General features: G+C 38.8%; 1 protein-coding gene across 3 annotated transcripts in view; it reads left to right on the top strand.

Annotated features, from left to right (window-relative positions):
• Positions 1 to 24,974, top strand: part of ADGRE5 (adhesion G protein-coupled receptor E5) — a 147,282-nt gene that overhangs the window by 104,636 nt on the left and 17,672 nt on the right. For 2 of the 3 annotated variants that reach the window (XM_075206895.1, XM_075206894.1), the window contains 5 exons: positions 2,435 to 2,593; positions 5,147 to 5,269; positions 12,634 to 12,680; positions 22,743 to 22,823; positions 24,666 to 24,831. In XM_075206895.1, coding sequence (XP_075062996.1) covers positions 2,435 to 2,593; positions 5,147 to 5,269; positions 12,634 to 12,680; positions 22,743 to 22,823; positions 24,666 to 24,831 — 576 coding nt within the window. The remainder of the gene's footprint in view (positions 1 to 2,434; positions 2,594 to 5,146; positions 5,270 to 12,633; positions 12,681 to 22,742; positions 22,824 to 24,665; positions 24,832 to 24,974) is intronic. The other variant, XM_075206896.1, reaches the window with a different exon arrangement.

The following is a 24,974-nucleotide window of genomic DNA, read 5'->3' as shown; positions in this document are numbered from 1 at the left end:
ATCACCCCATATGCCCACCAGTTTTTCTTAAACATGTCCCCCACATATTTCCACTAGCTTTTCTCTCGTTTTCTTACCCCATATTCCCTTCTGCTTTTTTTACGTCACCTCATGCCCACCAGTTTCTCACCAGCTTTTCTCTGAAATTCCACCCCATATGCCCACCAGCTTTCCTCCCACATGTCACCCCAGCATACCAGCTTTTCTCTCATGTCACCCCATATGCAAACAAACTTTTCTCTCACAAGCCACCACATATACCCACCAGCTTTCACATGCCACCCTAAATTTCTACCAGATTTTCTCGCATGCCACCCCAAGTGTCCACCAGCTTTTCCTTCATATCACCCCTGCTTCTAACATATGTACACCAGCTTTTCACTGATATGTTACCCCATATACACACCAGCTTTTCTGTCACATGCAAGGGTTAAATCATGTTGAGCCACAAATTTGACAGTGAGAATCAACAGAGGGTGGCCATTTACGTACAACACACTTGTGTTAGAATCTATTTTAAACTTCCGCCTCTGTTACATTATTTAATTTATTCATTGCACTGCTGGGGGCACCCCTGTAAGCAATAAAGATGGTGAATGTGAGATGTGTTGGGGTGTTTTTATTTAAAATAAAATAATTTTTAAACTTGTGTGTGTGTTTTATTTACATTTTTCCTTGATGCACTACAGGTCCCAGCAGGCCCTGGATGCCAGGGCATGCTAGCACTTGTGGTTTCCCAAATGTTTTTTAACATTGCATTAACTATCATTACCACATCCACTCCTCCTGCCCAGAGGAGTGGGAACCCAGCCCTGTGCTGGTCAGACTAGGGTTGGTTTCGCATTATGGCAGGGGGACCCCACACTGCGGGTTTCCCTGCTACAGTGCCACAAACCAAGGCTGGCAAATCCTAGTGCTCGTATTTGTACATTTGGGGGGACCCCACGTATTTTGGTCACGCTGGTTTTCTTAAATAATTGTTTATGTAATTATTGGCCTTAAAGAGCCACCGCCAGCAGAGCAGTGAATACATTAAGTGATGTCATTGAGGGCGGGGTGTTTAAAATGGATTCGGTTACAGCCCGTGGAAACCACTCTGTTCCCTAATTTGTGCCCCTTCAAATGGGCACTTAAAACTCACCTGTTCCTCAGAGCCTACCAGCCATCCACCTAATCCTCTCTCTGTGCCCGTTCTTATCTCCTCTCTCTTCCAGACACTTTATTCACTCCTCCTGCGCTATATCCCCTCCACTGACTCTCCTTTGTGCCTGCTGTCTGTTTACCCTCCCTTTTATGAGCAGGGCCCTCTTCCTTCCTGTCTCTATACCTATTCTTCTGCTTCAACTTCACTACAATAGCCATGCCTAGAGTTTCTGAAGTCTTGGTATTATTTGTTTATTTTTCTGTACTGTTTTTCCCTGAATGGTCAACTGTTACAGTTCAGAAAAACAGAGATGGAAAAGTACTTGTTGATGGCATATAAAACTTTTTGACTTAAATCTAATACACACAGAACCAGGCAGAGGCTGCAAAGGAGAATTAGATCGTAGGATGCATAAAAAGGGTGATAAATGCATATGATGCAAACATAGTTTTTCCATAGTATCAGTCACTAGTTAGAGAGCATGTTGAATTGCAGTAGAGTTTTAAATACCTCACTGCAAGAAGAACATAGGAGAATTCAAGAGGGTTCAGAGGCAACCTCATTAATAAAGGGATTGGATGGTTAAAGCAGTGGCGGAACTACCATTGGTGCAGAGGTGCCGTGCCCCGGGGCCCATGGAAATAATGGGGTCCGCTGCCTGGCAGATGCAGAGGGTCGGGGCGCTGGTTCCCTCCTCCCCGCCTCCCTGCCCGGGGGCCCACAGCTCGCTAGTTCTGCCTCTGGGTTGAATTAATAGGAGAGGTTGGCAAAACTAGTTTGTTTACTTTGGAAAAAGGTGCCTTGGAGGTAATTTATTAATATTTACAACTATATCCTGGGTCAATACAAAGATTTGTCTAATAAATGTTTCATACCAAAGACCATACAGAGTACAAGGGTTCATCTACTGAGAATGAAAGAAAGAAGGTTTCAAAGTCAGCATAGGACAAATCCTTTACCACATGAGGTGGTGATGGTGAATTCACTGACATAATTTAAATGCAGATTGGATACCTTTGTTAAAAAGCAAATGGTGCTTGAAGTTGTAATGAGTGGAGAACATTATGGGAGTGATTGGCCCAGGGAATTTAGCTGACAGACACATAACACAATGAATGAACATATTTACAAGGAATTAAAGGTTGAATTGTATGAACCTTTGTCTTTTTGTCTTTTTTGTACATATGTCATTATAAATCAATATACTTATCTCAACCCTGCAGTGTTTATCACTGTGTCACACTGTTCACACTCACAGATTTAATATGTTTCTCCCCTTTGCTTTTTCAGAAATAAATGAGTGTCAAGCTGGTAATGATAGTTGTGGCGCTCACACAGGATGTAGAAACTTGCCTGGAGGATTTTATTGTCTGTGTAACCCAGGTTTTCGCAGTGGAAACAAAACATACCTCTGTCCTGTCAACAATAAAACTGAGAATAGGTGTACAGGTGAGTGAGCAGCGGCAAATGCATAGTCATATGACATATTTTCAATCATTGCATTATAAGTTACAAATTAATATATGTATATATATATGAAGTATAAGGTATCACTGTGTTTGTGCAATGAAATCAGTGTAAAGTAAAAAAAAAAAAAAGAATTGCTCGCACTGCTGGAAGAAGAAGAAAAAAGTGCAGAGCACTTTCAGAGCAGTGTCATTTATACATTGGAAATAATGCAGAGGCACAGCACATATGTTTTGAGGGAACGTACCTATGTGTCCGTCCACCATGCCCAGACATGCTAACCTCTAAATGCCCCGAAAATGTGTACTTACCATGAAGATAAAATATGATATCCTGCATATATAAAACAAAAGAAGCGTTGCACTCCTGGAGGTAGATTTGCTAAAGCTTCCAGATATGAAAATAGAAGGCATTGGCCATAACAACCAATCAGATTCTAGTGATCATTAAATAGAATGTACTAGATACATGATAGCTAGAATCTGATTGGTTGCTATGGACAACATATCCACATTTCCAATTTAGAAGCGTTAGTAAATCTACTTTCAGGAGTGGGGAAGCTTCTTTTGTTTCCCCCTTAGTCTACATTTAGCAAGAGAAGCACTAAACCAACTAGCTTCTCCCATAAGAAGAAGCAAAATTTTATATTCCCCACAGTCACCTGCATCTTATAGTACTATGTCATATCCTTCTTGTGTAAGTGTGCAAATGTGCAGAAATCCCCCAAATTGCTCATTTTCATTAGACATAACTTTTAGTAGAAATAAAAAAATTACCTAGATGCTCTTAAAAGAATTAGTTTAAATTACAATAGAATGATATTGAACGATATGTAATCAGCGCTGCACCTATGGTACTGGCTTGATATATCACAGTCTTACTTAATGGTTCACAACAAAATTCAGATATTGGATTTGTGAATTAATTTTATTACAAATAGGGTGTGCAGGTGTGATCAATTCATCAATAACAGTCTATTTAACATTCTAAATTCAAGGATAGCGGATCTCTATTACCGTTATCCTAATTCACTGTCCATGAAATATGGGGTTAAAACCATACTCCCTAATAGCCATACATATCCAGTGCTCAGACTATCCAACTGACAATGTAGATATATGTGTCAACTGCTGTAGTTCAGACAATTGTATAATGCAAAACGTAAAGCAAGTTCTATCAATAGACAAAGTGGTACCCTGTGTCAGTCTTTGCTCAAAGGGATCTTCCTATCAATAGTGTCGATAACTGTTGTACTGGTGTGACAGTAGCGTAGAAATGAATAGTAATCAGGAGGCATGTGAGGGTGTGAAGCCTTTCTCAGGAATATAGTTAATGAATAGTGTCCAGCTGTAGGAGTTATTGGACGAAACTTACTTCAATGGTAATTTAAAGCGGCAATGTCCAGACCCGTAAGCTAAGTGTTGAAGCAGTTAGCCTGCGGGGTCCGGACATTGCCGCTTTAAATTATCATTGAAGTAAGTCACGCCCACGTCACACTGCAGTGACGGACAGGTCTCCAGTCGGAATCGCCCCCCGTCAGCCTGCGATGCCATAGGACATCTCCCTCGTCGTCTTTCAGGTAAGTCTGCTTCTTTATCATTCGTCTTCTTTTGCCATTGGGTATTTTATGTAGGAATTCCAGTTGTCGGAATAATGTTAATCGGTGATCCGAATTCCACCGGTCTTTTCTGCATATTCTGTATATAAAAGCCCATAATGCTGATCCAGACACAATAAAGATGCCCATGCTTATGATAAGAATAAAATAGATCATTGTGGTAATCAGTATATAAAGCAGAGACCATTCTGGTAAGCAGTATATACATTGATTACCACACAGCTCCCTGCATTGTTTATTGTTATTTTGGATGTGAACTATAAGAAATACTTGTAATAACATGTAATTGATTTAGTAAAAAGTATTAGCTTGAGACATATGTGATACAAAATATATTGATCTGAGGTTTTGCATTCTTGTTTCACAATATAGAGAAATTGCAACAAAATTAGTTCTTCTGATACAAATCTGGTCAATACTATAAAAGCATATTTTGTCATTGAAAATAGATTTAGCAGCACATCTATATACTAACACAATATCTATTTATCTAACGATTTCATTTTGTGCAATAAAACAATTTTTTAACAAGCAACTTTAAATTTGTGTCACAAAACAGATTTAAATTGCAATATTTATTGTGTGGTAAAATAACTATTTAGTAACATACAAAACCAAGGTAAGATTAGTTTAATAGGACACATGTAAGAACAAATGCTTCATTTTGTGACTCTAGAGTCGACTTTGTGACTTTTAGATTAATTTATAAAAAAGGGGAAAAAAAACTATTGTGTTTCCCAAAGGGTAGATTTTGCACATCTGGAATAATTTTTGTGTTAGACAATTAATTGTAGTACAGAGAGATGTATTTCATGGCACAGTCATTTATGTGCAGATTTATATTTATGCAGACAAAATGACTCATTGACCAATGGTACCTGTGTCTCTGAATTATGTAAGTTAATTTTCTTCCACAGATATAGATGAATGCAAAGAATCTCTGAATATCTGTGGTCGTAACAGTAACTGTAATAATACAATTGGTTCCTATAAATGTAGCTGTCAGAATGGGTTCATAAACATCTCCAATACATGTGAAGGTGAGTATCATATTATATTATTATTTACTTCATTGTCTTTACCACTGAGTGTATCAAGAGTCTATGGAACAGTGTGCATTCAATCCCACTTAAAGAAGTAATTTCCATGAAGATATGAGAACATTTAGAATGTTGAGTGATCAGAGATTCCTCTTTTAAAAGCAAAGCATATATGAATTCAACACACAGAAATCTTACATAGTGACCAATGCAATTCAGATAACTGTGCTCTGATTTGATTGTGCAGGAGGTCTATATACCCTTACATATGTCATCATTCTTCAGCTTTAGTCTAGATGACATATGCAAATTAGTGTCAGAAAATACATCCTTTTTTCCTTTGCATGAAGGTCAAGTTAGAGCATACTTACCAACTCTCCCGGAATGTCCGGGAGACTCCCGCATTTTGCAAGAGTCTCACGGACACCCGGGAGAGTGTGGCGATCTCCCGGATCTGCCCACTTCACTAGGAAGAATTAGGTCCCAAACTACGCAATTCCCGTGAGTTGCAGCGTTTGGCCCTGCCCCCGCTGTCAAATGACATGCCGTCACGGGGGGCAGGTTCAAAATGAGACGCATTTTGGAGGCCCGCACCCCCCCCATCACGCCCACCCCACCCCCCCCCCCCCCCCCCCCCCCCCGCAGGCTCCCGGATACCAACATTTTAAAGTTGGTAAGTATGAGTTAGAGCATATCGCTCATCTGTGTTACAATTTTATTTATTCACACATCGCATTATCTTACCAAAACTGTGTTCAGCAATATATTTAACCCTCAGACTAATGTATGAATTCCTAATTCCTGAAACTAAAATTAGTGATGAAACTAATAAAACTAGTCTAGAGATGCGAAATTAGCATCCTCAAAATGGACCCAATGGTAGCCACACTGGTTTTGTTCTAGTTCAGTTTCTTTGCTCCAAGACCATTAACATCAAAAATAAACTAGCCCCTTCTGTACTGGATAGGGTTAGTGGTTGTAAAAATAGCACATGGTACTTTTGCCCAAAATGCAGTACGTGTAAGTATGGCTTAGAAAACATTGGATCATTTTTCAAATTTAGTAATCATAATAGTTTTACTATTAAGGGTAATCTATTGATGTCATTTACATATTAGCCTGCCCTGTCACTCCCGTATGTCAGCCGTACAAATAGACTCCGGACAGAAGTAGTATATGAATGCTATTAGTTCCTTACACTCAAAAGTTCCTCATGTTATATATAGCATCACATTTCTGAATGTCATCATGCAAATCATATTAATTTAAGGTTTTATGGCATAAACATGATTGCACAGTATGACAGCGGTGGTAGTAGATTAGCCCAATTACGCAAAACTTTTGGATTTTAAATATATTTTTAGTTTTAATGATATTTTTGAATTTAATGTATTTTTGTAATAATGATTTTAGGTATATTTGAGTACAATGATGCAAATTCACATTTGAGGTTAAGTTATATATATAGTGTATTAGCAGCGTTATAAGATATTTTTTTTATACACATTTTTTTTACATAATATAGTAGTGAATGTATTGAACATTACACACGTGGAGAAGATATAATTCTGGTGCCACAATAGCTTTTCTGCATGTTTAAATTTTACTCATTTTGCATAATTTTCTTGAATCTCAGTAATAAATGGAATTCAGTGCTATATACATTTTTGCCCATATATTATTATTATTATTATTATTATTATTATTATTATTATTATTATCATTATTAGTAATAGTAGTAGTAGTAATAGTAGTAGTAATAGGGATATTATAAAAAATAATCTAAATTTTTATAAAATGTTGTATGCTTGTATGCTATATTTATTTCATATTATTTTTAAGCAACTGAATTGCATTTTTGCCAAGGTCAGGAGTACTGGTATAAATAAAAACTTGTGTTCCACATTGCCTGTTACCCCAAACATGTAGAAAAACAGAAAAATAAATGTGATAATGTAGACTAAGAAAAACAGTGCAGCTAAAGGGTGTTTTCAAGACAAGGACAAGAGAGACATGAGACACTGGAGACTTAAAATGAATATGATCTGCATTAAACGTACCTTGATGCATCCACCTTCTAACTCACTATGCTGAGTTGCACGTATGTTAGGATAAATGCATCTCAGCATAACCAACCTAAGAGGGCAATTTTTTGTAACCCGCGTTTTACATGAGCGTTTGGACCGCAAATGTGCTCAACTCCCTATAAGCCCCGGTATTCCTAAAATTTGCCGGATTTTACACAAGTATTAGATGAAATGTTAAACCTCAGCTATTTACCAAGGAATAGTCTAGAATCTTATACATTCCTGGTTAAACAGTCAAGGCTCACCATTAGTATTAGCTTAAAACTGGACTATACCTAAAGCTTAACGCTTTAGGTATAGTATAAAAGGAATAGAAAACAAAAGGAAATAAAATTAAAGACTACAAAGGAGACTACTTATATCTGCTCTGGTGCATGGATGTTTAATGAACATTGAGAGCCTTGTGTATTGATGGATGCAGTTTCCACTTAAAACATAGAATACCCCCCCCCCCCAAAAAAAAAAAAACAACGACTAAATCTGCCCTTGGGCTACTAACGTAGGTTGGCATTGGCAACATTGGGGGAAGGCTGGGCATGGGACCCCCCAATATTGCCAATATCAGCACTAGGTTATGCAAGTCTTGGCTGGTAACACTATAGCAAGGTACCCACAGCATGGGGCTCCCCTACCATAGTAACAAATCAGCCCAGCCCTTAAAGAGAGTGATGAGTAAACTGGTGAAAATTCGATTTGTTACCAATTTTCCAATTTGCAGAGGTAACAGAGATAGGTCAGTCTGGAGAAGATGAATAAAACTTCAGTTGAAGAGTAAAGTTCAACCAGATATACAGGCAGCAAATAAAACAGAGCTGCAGATCTGGCAACTATGCAAAATGGTTTTTATATATGTAAAAATTCTAACTTATTTTACCTTGGCATATACTCTCTATATTACAGTTATGCCTCTCCCATTGACTACTCTCTATTCTCTATGCAAATCACAACAGACAGCTTAACCCTTTTCTTGCCAACTAATTTGACAATCTCACAACTGGAATCCATGGTATTAGGTACTAGGTACTAGTATAGACAGATTTTTTAATATAGCACAATAAGAGGGATTGTGATGTGGGAAAAAGTTAAAGGAGGATAGGGGTTTCTGGCTGTTGTATATATTGTGCAATTCTTGAGTGCTGATTGGAAAGCAGAGTAAGGCAGCATGTATGGAAAAAGCTATGGCTGGGTGGATTTTGCGTAGATTGGTGTAAAAGAGATAATCTCTGCCTTTTTGGCGTTGTGAATTATTATGGTGTGATAGAGAATTTTATTACAAGGCATGATCTGAATGATGTACAAATAGTGGGTTTAAGGATAATTGGGAAGTAATGTTGCATGATATGGAGAATGTAAGCAATATTGGAATGTTAAGGTCGAAAGAAGCTGAGGAACAGTGGAAGAGACTGGAAAAAGGAAGAAAATAGGGATGGAAGAGATGACAAATGAGTATCCGTGGAGTATTACCAGTGAGAGAGGTTCATAAGAGGAGAGATTTAGTTGGCGCAATGCGCTACAGTTGGTTGTGATGGGAAAGAGACTATTGTGCATTTGCTTGTTATTTGTGAGTTTCCATGTAAAGCATAGCAGTGTTTGGGTGCATTATGTAAGGAATTGACTGGTGTGAATTGTATGGGGTAGATTTATCAAACATTTTAAAATGGAAAAGTGGAGGTGTGGCCCATAGCAACCAATCAGATTCTAGCTATCATTTATCTAGTACATTCTAGAAAATGAGAGCTAGAATCTGATTGATTGCTATGGGCAACACTTTTCTTTTTTAAAGAGGTTTAATTAATCTATCCCTATATCTTGGGAAGTAGGACCGTTTGGTTTAGGGGAGTGTGGAAGTTAGGGGCGGATTGGTCATTGCCCTGACCGGGAATTTTCCCGGGAGGCCAGTGACACCTGAGGCCGCTGCAGGCCACCTGATTCTTATTTTTATAAGTTATTTTTTTTACTCCTCCCAGTGGCGCCGGCCTCGTTCTATCCGGTCCAGTCTCCTCCCCCCACACCAGGGGTTCCAACAGGGGGGGGGAAATAGAACGAGGCTGGCGCCGCCGCGAGTAAAAAAAATAACTTTTAAAAATAAGAATCATGGTGCTCCCCTCCTCCCATACTTGGCCTCCTCCAGTCCCATTCAAGCAGAATGCCACATGGGACGAGCACCACGTAACAGGTGCTGTCCCATGTGTGCGCGCGCGATGCAGCAGAGAAGACTTCAATAGAGCATGACTCCAACAAGGTAAGTGTGAGGGGGGGCTGTTATACTATTCTTATGTTATGTGGGGGCTGTTATACTATTCTTATGTTATGTGGGGGCTGTTACACTATTATTTTACTATGTGGGGGGCTGTTATACTATTCTTTTGTTATGTGGGGGCTGTTACACTATTATTTTACTATGTGGGGGGCTGTTATACTATTCTTTTGCTATGTGGGGGCTGTTACATTATTATTTTACTATGTGGGGGGCTGTTATACTATTCTTTTGCTATGTGGGGGCTGTTACACTATTATTTTGCTATGTGGGGGCTGTTACACTATTATTTTGTTGTGTGGGGGCTGTTATACTATTATTTTGCTATGTGAGGGGCTGTTATACTATTTTGCTATGTGAGGGGCTGTTATACTATTTTACTATGTGGGGGGCTGCGATGCTATTTTACTATGTGGGGTGCTCTTATACTATGGGGGGCTTCTCTACTATTATATGTGAGAGAAGGGGCTGCTATACTGTTATACTATGTGACAGAAAGGGGGGCTGCTATTTTACTATAATGTGTGAGGGAAGTGAGTGGGGGGGGGGTCTTAATATAATGTGGGTGTGAGGTAGACAATTAATTTAATGATGTAGTGTAGGTTGGGGCTAATTATTTAGGGAGTGTTATTTTATTTTTGGGGGTGATGGTGGGGCAATTTAATTTAATAGTGGGGATGTTAATTTAGGATGGGGTGAAGGGACCTTTAACTTAATCCTTGGGTGGTATGGGGGCTATAATTTGAATGTGGGGATTTTTTGGGGTGAATGTAAATATGAATATGAATTATTTAATGGCAGTGATGGTTGCAGGAAATAGGTATATTTAACATAAATGCTATGAATTTATTGCCTGGGGGGGTCTGTACTGTAATTTGGGTGGGAGGTAGGCTATTAATTTAAAGGTGGACTGTGGGTCTGAGCTAATTATTTAATGGTCAGTGCTATTCATTTATTTGTTGGTTGATGGTGGAGCTGTTTAATAGTGGGCTCTATTAATTTACGGTGAGGTGACAAGACCTTTAATTTAATGCTGGGGTGGTTTTGGGCTATTAATTGAATGTGGGGCTGAGTTTGGGGAGGAGGGCTATATATTGAATGTGGATTGTTGTGGGAAATGGCTATATTTGTTAAGCGTTAATGCTATTAATTTATTGCTAGGGCTGTTTGGAGGGAGGGAGATAGGTTTATTTTTTAAATGGGAATACTATTATTTTAATGCCAGGGCTGTTTGGAGTTTTCTAAATGTCATGTACCCATTTTGTTTTCCAAAAAGGGCCTCCAACATTCCAGGATCCAGACAAGCAGCAACTGAGCTAAAGACACCAGAAGCCACAGGTGGTGAAAGTGACAAGAACAGGAGAGTCTGTCAACTGTCCGGAATCTGGTGACTGTCAAGCTTGGTCAGGTTTGGTCCGACAACAAGGACAGTTGGAAGGTGTGTCTCGCTTCACACTGTACTGCTAGTGAAGGCAGAGCTACGTGCACCTAACAGTAGTGCACAGTTTTGTCTGTGTCTATGTCTAAAATGACAACCACCCTGTCTTAAGTGCCTCAGCCCCCCCCCCCCCCCCCCGGAGCTTTAATCCAGCTCTGGTGATACTTTAGTGGTTCCTATATTGATCCCATTGCCTGCCTTCTACCTTGCACTGATCCCATTCTCAGGTCACTTTGTTGAACATATGGCCAGCCCCCATTACACTGACAATATTATTAATCCTGCTCCTTTGCACTTACTGTATCACCAGCAAACCCTTGGAATAGCTCTCTCCTTCACTTATGCCATTGTCTTCCAACCCTCCCTGCACTGTTATTGCAAACCACCCCCAATCACTGGGCACATTAGGGCTCATACACAATTGTTGCAAAATAAGTGTTTTGTTGCATTATGGCAAGAATTTCAGCTTTGTGATGATCGCACCTGGAAAGCCATTTATTATAAGGATAATTTGAAATGCATGTTTTGGAACACACAGACACACACACACACACACAGAGATACACACACACACTTAGAGAGAGATTTGACTGGTAGTTTGCATCTCAGGACATCAGGGAAAGATGCAACAGTGAGGTCCTCATATGCTGCTCTGGCAGCCTGATCAAATGCTTTTGTGCCAACAAGTTTCATAATAGTTAAACGTATTAACTAAAATCAGATATGTTTCTATGAAGGGAATATTGGATGGATGTGTTAATAAGCAACTAAAAAAGTTGGAGACAGAGGTATAAACCAGTCGCATATCATGCAAAAGGATTCATGTATTTTTATAGCTCAGGACTGGCAGCTTTTTCCCTGCATTCCTTTAGAGATGACTCCCTGTGTATTAAGTCATCGCATGCAGGTTTTCTTAAATGTTACTACAGCCAAATATCAGTACTTCTAAACCCCGCCTACATTTGGGTTGGCCCCACCTACATTTGATTTGGTCCCGCCCACACGAGGCCACTTCAATTATTTTTTCCAGGGCCAATTTAAGTTCCCAATCCGCCCCTGGTGGAAGTATATAATAGCTGGTGATGATATGTGTTATGGAAGGTTTGTGAGATGTAAGGAATGTGTGTGTGTGTTTAGGAAAGAAGATGTAAAAGTGAACGAGTGTGGTAGGATGGTGGTGTGAAAGCTGTATATATTCTGTTTATGGGACAAGAATGGAGGTGGATGATGCAGAAGGGGTGTCGAAGGGAAAGAATTAGAAATATTTAGTTATGTTATAGTTGAGTGTTAATTAAATAAATAATGAAAATAATATCATCATGATGAGCTGTGGATATTTCTATGAATGTTAGAGCAATTACTACATGTAGGATAGCAGCAAAATATCTTGAGTTCATTTCAGAGCCCGACATATACTGTTTTTTAGGGACAACTGATAGAATTCCTGACACTTCTACTCTAAACCAGTCTTGCATACACTAATGCTTTCGTATATGCTCATTTGATTACTGATGACAGCACATGCAGACTCACTTTTCACATTATCAATCTGTAGATGACTTTTGATATTTTCTCTTTCCAGTGAAGTGCAAATCTTCTGAAGAAAATCCACCATGTGATGCTGAACCGGTAGGTTTACAATGTCTCAGTCTGCTAACCTCTGCCCAGTACTTATAAAACTATGATCTCTGTGATGCTTCTCGATCAGGTAGTTGAAGATCGTGTGAACACTTTGATTACTCTTTAGTAAATTTCTGTTTTAACCATTTAACTCCTGTGTAAAACATTACATCACCACTTACCTACTCTATAATAACTCCCAACTGTCCCAATTTTGGCAGGACTTCTCTATTCCCACACAGCAAAGGGGTGTGGCTTAGCAGAAAAGTGGGTGGAGCCCCCAATGGGTCATTTTTGGGCGGAGCTTGAGTGAAATGGAATGTGGCTTATTTTGTCTAAATGTTGAGAGGTATACACTAGCCTACTAGTTTTTAAAGTTATCACACAACACCAATTCTGCTTCTCAACCCAAGAGCAGAGCATTAGAATCGCTTCCAATTTGACCCAACATAAGTCTACAGCCAGGCAGTCAGATCACTTCCATCTTTACTGGGGCCTGTGCTGTTAGATTATGGCCACATACAAGGACACATGGTAGTCATCTTCTAACTGCATTTTCCAACAAGATAAGATATATTTGCGACCCACCCATGTTAAGTGGAAAATAGGGGGGGTGGGCTACCGCGCTCCCAAATGTAGATCAATTGCTGCCTGGAGGACAAATAAGGGTAGTCCCAACCCTAAACATAAGTAAACAAATAGACAAAATAGACAGGTCCCCTATGGCGCAGACAATCGGGAGGAGTATGGTGAACACTCCTTAATGATGGGTAGGTAAACAACCTGGTGGATTGGTCTTATCAACCCTTTAGATAATACATAATATAAGTCAATGTAGTATCCCCTTGACGCACAGTAAGTGCCTTTATTTCTTCAATGGGTTGACATTTACAATACTCAATCACTAATAGAGAAGGTTGCAACCTATTAACACAGACAGTGATATGTGCATATGAATATAGCATAAAATATCATAAAATGCAGGTACCATAGGATTAGCCTTAAACCTTTTTGATACACAGATGCAAATCAGATCAGAGACCCGTAAAGGTATTGCTGGTGAGGGTACAGGACTCCTAAACACCATATGAATCATAAGACCAAAGCTAGCACTTAGGAAAAAACGATGCAGCTCCATACAGAGTCTATAATTAATCCAGTACTATAGAAATAATGGACAGTAACAATAAAGTCTCAGAGTGATGTTGTAGTCCAAACAAATCAGGTCCAAACCATATATAATATGTTCCAGAGAATGGGAGCTCACACATGCAGTGGGGCCACGGTCCCGTGGTATCTGTAGGTAGCCGTTAAAGTCCACTGTGAGAATGGGTGAAAATAAAAGTCCAAAGATCCAGCCAGTGGGTCCGGACATAATGCGCTTTCACTTACCCTGTCCAGGGTTTGTATTCTCCTCCCAATTATTGTCTCCGGCTATGGCAGGAATCTTGAGTGTGTTCCACAGTTTGTTTTTAGGATACATCAATCTTAATGCCCTCAATCTACGCTTTACTGCACACACTAGCAGAGACCGAGTCCAGTTTCTCGATCTTGAAATATATATTGAGAATGGACATATTGAGACCAAAACCTTTTTTAAGGAAGTTGATTCGAACTCCTTCATCCCCTTCAACAGCAATCACCATAACAACTGGATACGCAATATCCCTAAGGGTCAATTTACTAGAATTCGGAGAAACTGCTCAAAACCAGAACAATTTGCTTTACAGGCCAATGTCCTCAAAGATCGTTTTCTTGAGAGACATTACAAACCCCAACTAGTTGAACAAGCCTATGAACTCGTTGAACACACTGATAAGGAACACCTCCTTGCTGCCAATAATAAAAAAGAACCTGAACCTTTGTCCTTACCCTTCATCACCAAGTTTAGCTCTGACTACAAAAAGATTGAACAGATTGTGAAAAAACATTGGAAAGTACTTCGGGGGGATACGGTATTGAAAGATATCCTTCCAGAAGCCCCTAAATTTATCAATACGAAAGCTAACAATTTGAGAAGACAACTTGTCAGCAGCAATATTTCCCCAAAGAAAGCCCCCCCTGGAGGGACATGGCTAAAGAAAACAGAGAAGGGCTTCTACCACTGTCATCGGTGCTTGGCATGTAAAACTAGCTGTGTCTCTAGCACCAAACCCATTGTAGCATTCCAGTCTAATGTTGCCGGAGAACAATTTAAATTTGACAGCAGACTTACCTGTGACACTATATCGGAAGGACGATTAGGAAGCTTAGCGTCAGGATTTCCAAACACCATAGGAACATCAAAAAGGATCTAGAAACCCACAGTGTTTCAGCACACTTTGCTGCACAACATTCCAAAAGATCCTTCCCAGCTGCAATTCATGGGAATCAGGAAAATTGTCAAACCATGGAGGGGTGGGGACTATATCAAGGCCATTTCTCAGAAGGAGTCAGAATGGATCTACTGTATGAGATCCCTAACACCTCAGGGCTTAAATATTGACTTCGAGCTGGGTCAGTTCCTATGACCAGTCATATATTTCAGAGAAGTTATCCTATACTCACCTTTATTTATTCATCATTATCATTAGCATTTATCAATATGTACCTACTCCTTGTTGTCCTCTTGTTGTGGACAAACATGTATATATACATCACCATGTGCAAATCTTATTATCCCCCAGGAAGTTTCATTATGTATCTGAAGAGGATAACACGTATTTCGGTGTCAATCTCCCGTATATAGACATATTTACATTACCATTAGTAAACTTTGTTATCCCCCCGTGAGGGAGATTTATTATTATTGTTTATATATTCAAAAAGGATGACACATACAATTGTGGCTACCTGTTTTCACAAATATCGGACATTCAAATTTGATGGGCATTAGAAGCTCCTTCTCATGTTATGTTATGTTGTGGATTTACATATCCATTTGACATCCACTATATGATTTGACACTATGAATGCCAATCACTTCACTGACCTATTGAAAACTTCTATCCCACCTATTAAGACATTCGCCCAGACTATTGGATGACTTATTATGTCACACAGCGATGTGGACCAATAGAGAGCAGAATAAGTCCGCCTATCACTAAGAAGGGCGCCCCTTATAAAACCCACCAGGGAACTATGGACATGCAACACTATCCCTGAAGAAGCCTATTTGGTGAAACGCGTTGGTTGGACTCTGGTCCTCATAACAACACGGGTTCTGGACAATAGAACTTATTAAAGACCTTTTTCCTATATATCGCCGCATGCGCAGAACAAACCCAGCCGCGACCGCGGAACACACTCAAGATTCCTGCCATAGCCGGAGACAATAATTGGGAGGAGAATACAAACCCTGGACAGGGTAAGTGAAAGCGCATTACGTCCGGACCCACTGGCTGGATCTTTGGACTTTTATTTTCACCCATTCTCACAGTGGACTTTACCGGCTACCTACAGATACCACGGGACCGTGGCCCCACTGCATGTGTGAGCTCCCATTCTCTGGAACATATTATATATGGTTTGGACTACAACATCACTCTGAGACTTTATTGTTACTGTCCATTATTACTATAGCACTGGATTAATTATAGACTCTGCTTGGAGCTGCATCGTTTTTTCCTAAGTGCTAGCTTTAGTCTTGTGATTCGTATGGTGTTTAGGAGTCCTGTACCCTCACCAGCAATACCTTTACGGGTCTCTGATCTGATTTGCATCTGTGTATCAAAAAGGTTTAGGGCTAATCCTATGGTACCTGCATTTTATGATATTTTATGCCGTATTCATATGCACATATCACTGTCTGTGTTAATAGGTTGCAACCTTCTCTATTAGTGATTGAGTATTGTATATGTCAACCCATTGAAGAAATAAAGGCACTTACTGTGCGCCAAGGGGATACTACATTGACTTATATTATGTATTATCTAAAGGGTTGATACCACCAATCCACCAGGTTGTTTACCTATCCATCATTAGGGAGTGTTCACCATACTCCTCCCAATTGTTTGCGCCATAGGGGACCTGTCTATTTGTCTATTTGTTCACCCATGTAAAGTGCTCAATATCCATTGTGTATGTAGTTTTCTTAAATAATAGCTCATGTCCCAACCCCCAGCCCTGCTTAATATTGTATCTAATTATGATTTTCCCCTCTGGCAGTCACACGTGGAATTTTGGTGGTGGTAAGTAACAATGTGATTAGGTTATATACAGAAAATTTATAACCAAGCAATATACCTGGCTCATGTCATCCACAACAATATGCACCTTCACCTCCTTACCGTTCTCTGTTATTACAGATATTCAGTGTTCCTTTATATTTAGCTCACCTGGATACTATTCATGGGACATTTTTAAATAATATGCAGGCTTTTCACTAAGCAGGGGAGTGATTCCCCCAAGCTGTATCCTCAACACATAGCCCACATATATGTTCTACTGGGAAAGGAACATGTGTTGTGAAACGCCCAATGAGAAATGGCACCATTGTTGTATAGCCTTTTAAGGGAAGCTACAATATTCTGCTCATGAAGACCTCATTAAATCACCTACAATGGATCTACTCTATCCCTGGTTTAATGGTTAGCACTTCTGCCTCACAGCACTGGGGTCATGAGTTCAATTCCCGACCATGGCCTTATCTTTGTGGAGTTTGTATGTTCTCCCTGTGTTTGCGTGGGTTTCCACTGGGTGCTCCGGTTTCCTCCCACACTCCAAACATATACTGGTAGATTAATTGGCTGCTAAAAATTTGTCCCTAGTCTGTTTGTTTCTTAGGGAATTTAGACTGTAAGCCCCAATGGGGCTTTACTGATGTGAGTGAGTTCTCTGTACAGCGCTGCGGAATTAGTGGCGCTATATAAATAGATGATGATGATGATGATACTTCTACTTGATCTGTGTTCTGATTCTGAGGATGCTTGGAGGCATTTTATATTCAGGGGCTTTTTGGTCCAGATTGGTCCTATCAAAGAGATACTAGTATCCCCTTTGTATAGTGCGCTCTGCACAAAAAACCTCAGGATCATTTATATTTATCGGGATTATTTATATTTATCGGTTACACCTAGCCAATACGAGTTAAAAAATGTCCCTGTACTTTTCTAGGGTCAAATATAAAATCACTTTCATTATGCACAATGACTGGACAGCCCCCACTATCTCTAATTAGAGATGAATAAGGATTTTTTAAATTTAACTTGATATACTAGTTTATTAATGTTTATGTAATCTGGAGGATTATATTACACTTGGGTGTTCCTTCATTTTTTTCTCACCTTCATTCTTAAGGCTTCCAACTTTTACATTATTTCTGATCTACTTTTCTCTCCTGTGTATTGTTGGTGTGTTACTATATGTGTAAAATTAAAATCTGAAAAACATAAATAAAAAATTGCACCCAGACAGTGACAGGAGGAAAGTACTAGATGATGAATGATCTCTGTGCAGGCTTCCATGTTGTCTGTGTGTATCTGTCAAATATGGAATGAAAGAGAAATGGATTAAAAAGATGTCTGTGTGCAAATAAATTAATTTGTTTTGATCATAATGTAACTATACACTAAAGACCATATCATAAAACATTTTGGTTAAACTACGTGAAGCCATGGTCTGTTGTGACTTTTTTTCTTAGCACTTACTGTATTAAAGGAACCAATCTATTCCTTAGATTGTACGCTCCCTTGAGCAGGGCCATCTCTCCTCCTGTTTCCTACACTTCTAACTCTGCTCTCCAGCTACCTTTCCCCCCACCCCTCTGGGGGTCTCCCCGTCATCCGCGCCCTTCCTCTTGGGCTCCAGCACTTGCTGGTCTTCCCTCCCCCTCTCTCTAGCTGTGCTTTGAGTTTACTGAGTTACGGTGCTTATTGTTTACTGTACCGTGCCGTCCCACCTTGTATTGTACTTGTTTGTCCCTGTACGGCGCTACGGACACCTAGTGGCGCCCTATAAATAAAAATTAATAATAATAATAATAATAATAATAGTGTTTAGTTTAACGTTCTCCATTGTATTATATACACATACATGCAATGTAGCAGTGTGTTATTTTAGTGTGCCAACCACATACAATTTAAATGAACAAAGCCTTCATAACTTATTCAAGTCTTTACAGGAGAGATTTATCAAACATTCTATAAGAGAAAGGTGGAGGGGTTGCCCATAGTAACCAATCATATTCTAGCTAACAGGTTCTAGCATGTAGTAGATAATTGATAGCTAGGATTTTAATTGGTTGCTATGGGCAACACCTCCACCTTTCATTTTTAGAAGGTTTGATAAATATACCCCTTAAAGTCTAACTTAATCCAGCCATGGGAAGATTGGAGGAAATCAATCCAGCAAAGACAAACTGACCTCCATTCCATAGTAAATATTCTCTAGAAATTAAGGACATAAATAAATAAATTGAGTAAACCTCAGAAGATATTTATTTAAGGTGCAAGAGAATGTCTAGTTCTTTCTGGTACCAGAGTAGGTTATTTGCAAGGTACAAGTACCTTTTACAGTTAACTGAAGGTTCTGATGTTTAGATAACCACTAACACAGCGCTCAATGATCCTGAATGCAGCCAAAATCTTGGAAAAAGGGTATACAACCTAACACAATCTAAATAACAGTATAATGCCAAGACATTCAGCGCTATCTGGTTCTCACGAAACACACACAGGTGCAGGTAAACTTCACCCTAATCACAATACAAACTTATTCAACCCTTCATTAAAAGTTCATATAGCAATTCATATATTTGTCTCTATCTTGCAGAGAGGTTAGAGATGATCATTTCACATCATAAGTGGTTTACTTCAAAGAAATAGGCACCTCCCCATCTCTTTCGTGGTAGTAATATAAGATGGACTCCTACCAGATTGTAGAATAGTATGGGCTTGTAGGTATTTAGAGGACTTCTCCCAACTCAGAATTCCTTTATATCGAATATCTCACTGTTCATCTCCTCTCCAACATGGATGACATCAGTTCAAATTCACAAAAAGGAAATAAACAAAATCTGGCGTGATATCGTTTAAATGTTCCAAAATTTATTAAAATTACACATAAAATCACAATAATAAGTGAATGCTCCTACCAGAGATATGGTCTCTATCGCATATAGGGAAGAAATCAGATGTTATTGATCCCGGGCTATTTTTCTTCACTTCTATGCCATACAGTCAATGTCTAGCAGGCTGTTAAAATATCCTCATAAATCAGTCATATCCCTCCGACGCGTTTCAACCGTCTTGCGGTCTTTGTCAAGAAGATATGACTGATCCTAAAATCCATAACTATTTAAACCGGATATAGCCAATCCGGAATGACCATGATATCAATCTGTCACGCTATACTAAATACAAACGGAAATGCATATTCGATGTACCAACTAATACAATACGTGCCGATAGATAGAAAACATAAAATATGATATAAAATGAAATACAGATATCCACGTCTTGTATAAAGTATTGTAATCAATCCATAGTAACTAAGCCGGATGTGACGTATCGGCATCAGTGGGAATCCTGGGAAATGTAGTCCACGCATCATGCACTATAGAGCTCAGATGGTGAATAACGGAAGTGAGGTATCGCCACCAGCGCTCATTGTTTAAATACAGTACATAGTGTGTGACATACATCGTCAATCCATCTGACATTTTAAGTTGAAATCCACAATAAGTATATCATCATCATCATCATCATCATCATTTATTTATATAGCGCCACTAATTCCGCAGCGCTGTACAGAGAACTCATTCACATCAGTCCCTGCCCCATTGGAGCTTACAGTCTAAATTCCCTAATATATACACACACTCACACAAAGACAGACAGAGAGGGAGACAGACAGAGACTAGGGTCAATTTTTGATTGCAGCCAATTAACCTACCAGTATGTTTTTGGAGTGTGGGAGGAAACCGGAGCACCCGGAGGAAACCCACGCAAACACAGGGAGAACATACAAACTCCACACAGATAAGGCCATGGTCGGGAATCGATCTCATGACCCCAGTGCTGTGAGGCAGACGTGCTAACCACATAACTTTCAGATATATATAACAGGAAAAAAGGGGGGGGGAAGAAGAAAAGGTCCAATACACTACAACATATTGCATCACAATCACTCAAGTCTTTACAGGAAACACTTCAACTCAAAGTCCTTATTTAGCCCATGAGGGATTAAGCTATTCAATTGGAATATCCACTTCATTTCCATTTGGGACAATTTGGTGTCGATAGTTCTGTGTTTCCAGGTAGGTTTGACTATATCGATACCTATAAAATAATCAATTCCCTTCTCATTGCAAGAATGGTGTGTATTAAAAAGCGGACAGAGAGTGGGTCTCTAGGCCTTTTTTAATATTGTAAAGATGTTCACTGATCCTTTTCTTTAACGTCCTAGAGGTCTTACCCACATAAACTAGACCGCATTTGCATGCAATCAAATAAATTACATTGATAGAATAACATGTAATAAATTCTCGTATATGAAAAGTTTGATTGTTAGCTATGAATTCCATGGTTTTATTTTTGGGGTTATTATGAGCTGTAGATCTACACATATGGCAGCTTCCACATCTATAGAAGCCTTTGTTTTTAATAGTGCCCATTATTGATGTTTCATTTGGGAGTATACTTTTTACCAAATGGTCTTTTAAATTTGAGGATCTCTTATAGACGAACTTTGGTTTTTTCGGAAGGATGTCATTCAGAACATTATCTTTTAGCAAAACATTCCAATGTTTACAAATGATATGTTCTATTTGTTTATAATCTTTATTAAACTTTGTGATGAATAATATATCCTTATCATTTTTTGACTGACAAGGTATTTCAGAATGTATCAAATCCTTCCTGTTCATCTCTAGAACCCTGGATTGAGCAATCTCCAAAGACTTCAAGTCATATCCCCTTTGTAAAAAATTAGATTTAATTTCCTCTATTTGACGAGAAAAAACCTCCTGATCTGTGCAGTTCCTTTTCAATCTTAAAAACTGGCTAAATGGAATCCCATCCAGCCAGTTTTTATGATGTTGACTGGTCTTATAAATATAGGAATTAACATCTGTGGGCTTCCTATAGCATCTTGTGTGAATATTTCCCTGGTCAATATATATCTCTAAATCCAAAAAGCATACAGAACTTGTACTCTCATTGAAAGTGAATGTAATATTTTAACAGCCTGCTAGACATTGACTGTATGTCATAGAAGTGAAGAAAAATAGCCCGGGATCAATAACATCTGATTTCTTCCCTATATGCGATAGAGACCATATCTCTGGTAGGAGCATTCACTTATTATTGTGATTTTATGTGTAATTTTAATAAATTTTGGAACATTTAAACAATATCACGCCAGATTTTGTTTATTTCCTTTTTGTGAATTTGAACTGATGTCATCCATGTTGGAGAGGAGATGAACAGTGAGATATTCCATATAAAGGAATTCTGAGTTGGGAGAAGTCCTCTAAATACTTACAAGCCCATACTATTCTACAATCTGGTAGGAGTCCATCTTATATTACTACCACGAAGGTGATGGGGAGGTGCCTATTTCTTTGAAGTAAACCACTTATGATGTGAAATGATCATCTCTAACCTCTCTGCAAGATAGAGACGAATATATGAATTGCTATATGAACTTTTAATGAAGGGTTGAATACGTTTGTATTGTGATTAGGGTGAAGTTTACCTGCACCTGTGTTTGTGTTTCGTGAGAACCAGATAGCGCTGAATGTCTTGGCATTATACTGAAGGTTCTAATGCTTTGTCTACAAGTTGCCCATTTCAAACTAGTTTACAGACAAAACACAAGGGAGAAAAGACTAAAACTGGTGTAGAATTCTTGACATAATTCTAACCAAGACCACTTTTTACTTTTGTCGCTCTTGCTATTAAAACATTAGTTATCTGTTTATACTTTTGCTGTTATTGCAAATACAAGCCCTGTAAATGGTATTTCTACTTGATCCCATATTTTTGAATAATATAAAATGAGTAATTAGTCACAAACACTTTCAGGGATTTACATTTGTATGCTATATACGAAAATACATCACATTAAGAATATGTGTTTCCTTCTCTCCAGTTTTCGTGCAAATTGAAACATTTTACCAGTTTCTTTACTCCATCATGTAGCGGAATAGGACAGAGCCCCTCAATGAACAAGGTAAGAGAGCTCCCTTAAGCCATAACTGATTATAACAACAGTAACATGTACTGGATTATTTTGTGTGCATAATAACCCCTTGAATTTTCATATATGATATTGTATATTGTATATTGTGCTGAACATAGCATATTTCCAGAACAGTTCAATATAGCACGTTATTATCTCACTAATATCTATAATATTGCAACAATATCAGCCACATCTATCCTGTTAGTATTCCAGAATACAGCAATACACCACTCTTATTGCACTAATGTTCAGACACTGCCATCCGTGTATACACAGCTTCCATACGCAGCCGTCCAATTTCTTTATAGTAAAGGCAGACCTCGTCATTCATTATAATATACAGCACAGGAAACGGTTTGTTTTATATTCAGGCAAAATTGCTACGTTTTAATCAGTAAAGCTAATTTTTTGTGGGTTATTTTTGTTCCCATATATTCAATGCTATATGCTATATTATACATATATTAAATTCTATATGCTGCATATATTATACATATATTTAATGCTATATGCTACATATATTATACATATATTAAATTCTATATGCTGCATATATTATACATATATTTAATGCTATATATTATACCTATATTAAATTCTATATGCTACATATATTATAGGCTATATTTGCCTATAGCATTCACATAACTGTCACAATAGTGTGGTAGGAACTTGGCATTTTACAGTACCTGCTATGTGCGGGCAAAGTACTTAGGACTAATATATGCGGGTGCAGAAACTGCCACTGACACGAGCTTTACTCTTGAAACAAAACCTTAGCAATAGTACCTTTATTTTATCACTAAAAGACATAATTAAGAATAAAATGTTATACTAGTGCAATAGAAGCTTCTAACATGTTATAAATATAGTATTGTAGGTTGGATCCTTGTAAAATTATGCTATTATAAACTATAAAGACAAGTGATTCGGCCAATGAGGAGGAAACCACCATTTAGACATGCTTGATATAGAATGTATTGATTTGGAAATTTGAAAACCTAGGGCTAGATTTACTAAGCTGCGGGTTTGAAAAAGTGGGGATGTTGCCTATAGCAACCAATCAGCTTCTAGCTATCATTTTGTAGAAGGTGCTAAATAAATGAAAGCTAGAATCTGATTGGTTGCTATAGGCAACATCCCCACTTTTTCAAACCCGCAGCTTTGTAAATCTAGCCCCTAGTCTTGTTAAATAGAGAAACTCATACTACTAGGGACACACAAGAGCTTTTTCCATATTTTAGTATTGAACACACCAACATGGTTCTTGTTCTCTTGGAGTTTGATTGTACGCTCCCTTTGAGCAGGGCCATCTCTCCTCCTGTTTCCACCACTTCTAACTCTGCTCTCCAGCTACTTAGCCCTCCTCCTCGAGGGTCCTCCACCCCACGTCCACTCTCGCTCCCTCCTCCCCCCTGGGGGTCTCCCTGTCTTCCGCGCCCTCCTTCTTGGGCCCCGTCGTTTGCGGATCCTCCCTCCCCCTTCCCCGCCCTCTCTAGCTGTGCATTGAGCGTACTGAGTTGCTGTGTTTACTGTACTGTGCTGTCTCCCATTGTATTGTGATTTTGTTTGTCTCTGTACGGCGCTGCGGATGCCTTGTGGCGCCTTATAAATAAATATTAATAATAATAATAATAATAGAAAGAACCAAAGGACTGAAAAAACAGCAATAAAGAGGGAACAACAAAATAGTCTTGTGTCCAGGCTGTAATATGATCCAACTGGGAACTAGAGGTTCTGAAGAGTCAATGTCAGAGCTTTTCTGCTTAGCCCACAGTTGATATGTGAATAACCTGTTTTATATTGTGTTGGTCACTTTTCTACTGGAAGCTCTTGGACCACTTGGATGATTTGATCTCCAGCTTTAGCTACACCACCGATATGGAAAGGTTACAGAAAGTGGGAGACCTGCTGCAGAAGGTGGAGGACAGTGTACAGAACTTGGCTATCCTGGCAAAGCAAAACATGTCTGAGTTCAACAAGCAGAAGGATATCAGTGAGTCTGCTGACACTGCGCTGTGTGTTTGTCTGGAGAATTAGGTGTCTTGGACTGTGTATTGTGTGATACAGGACAACCACCAGCATATAATATTAATGTTCTGTGTAAATTAAAAATACATTTGATTTTAAAGGTTTTTT

The sequence above is a fragment of the Mixophyes fleayi genome, chromosome 4 (genome assembly GCF_038048845.1).
Source record: "Mixophyes fleayi isolate aMixFle1 chromosome 4, aMixFle1.hap1, whole genome shotgun sequence".
Taxonomy (NCBI): Eukaryota; Metazoa; Chordata; class Amphibia; order Anura; family Limnodynastidae; genus Mixophyes; species Mixophyes fleayi.
The sequence above is the reverse complement of the archived record's forward strand: the minus strand, read 5'-3'. Positions and strand labels throughout refer to the sequence as shown.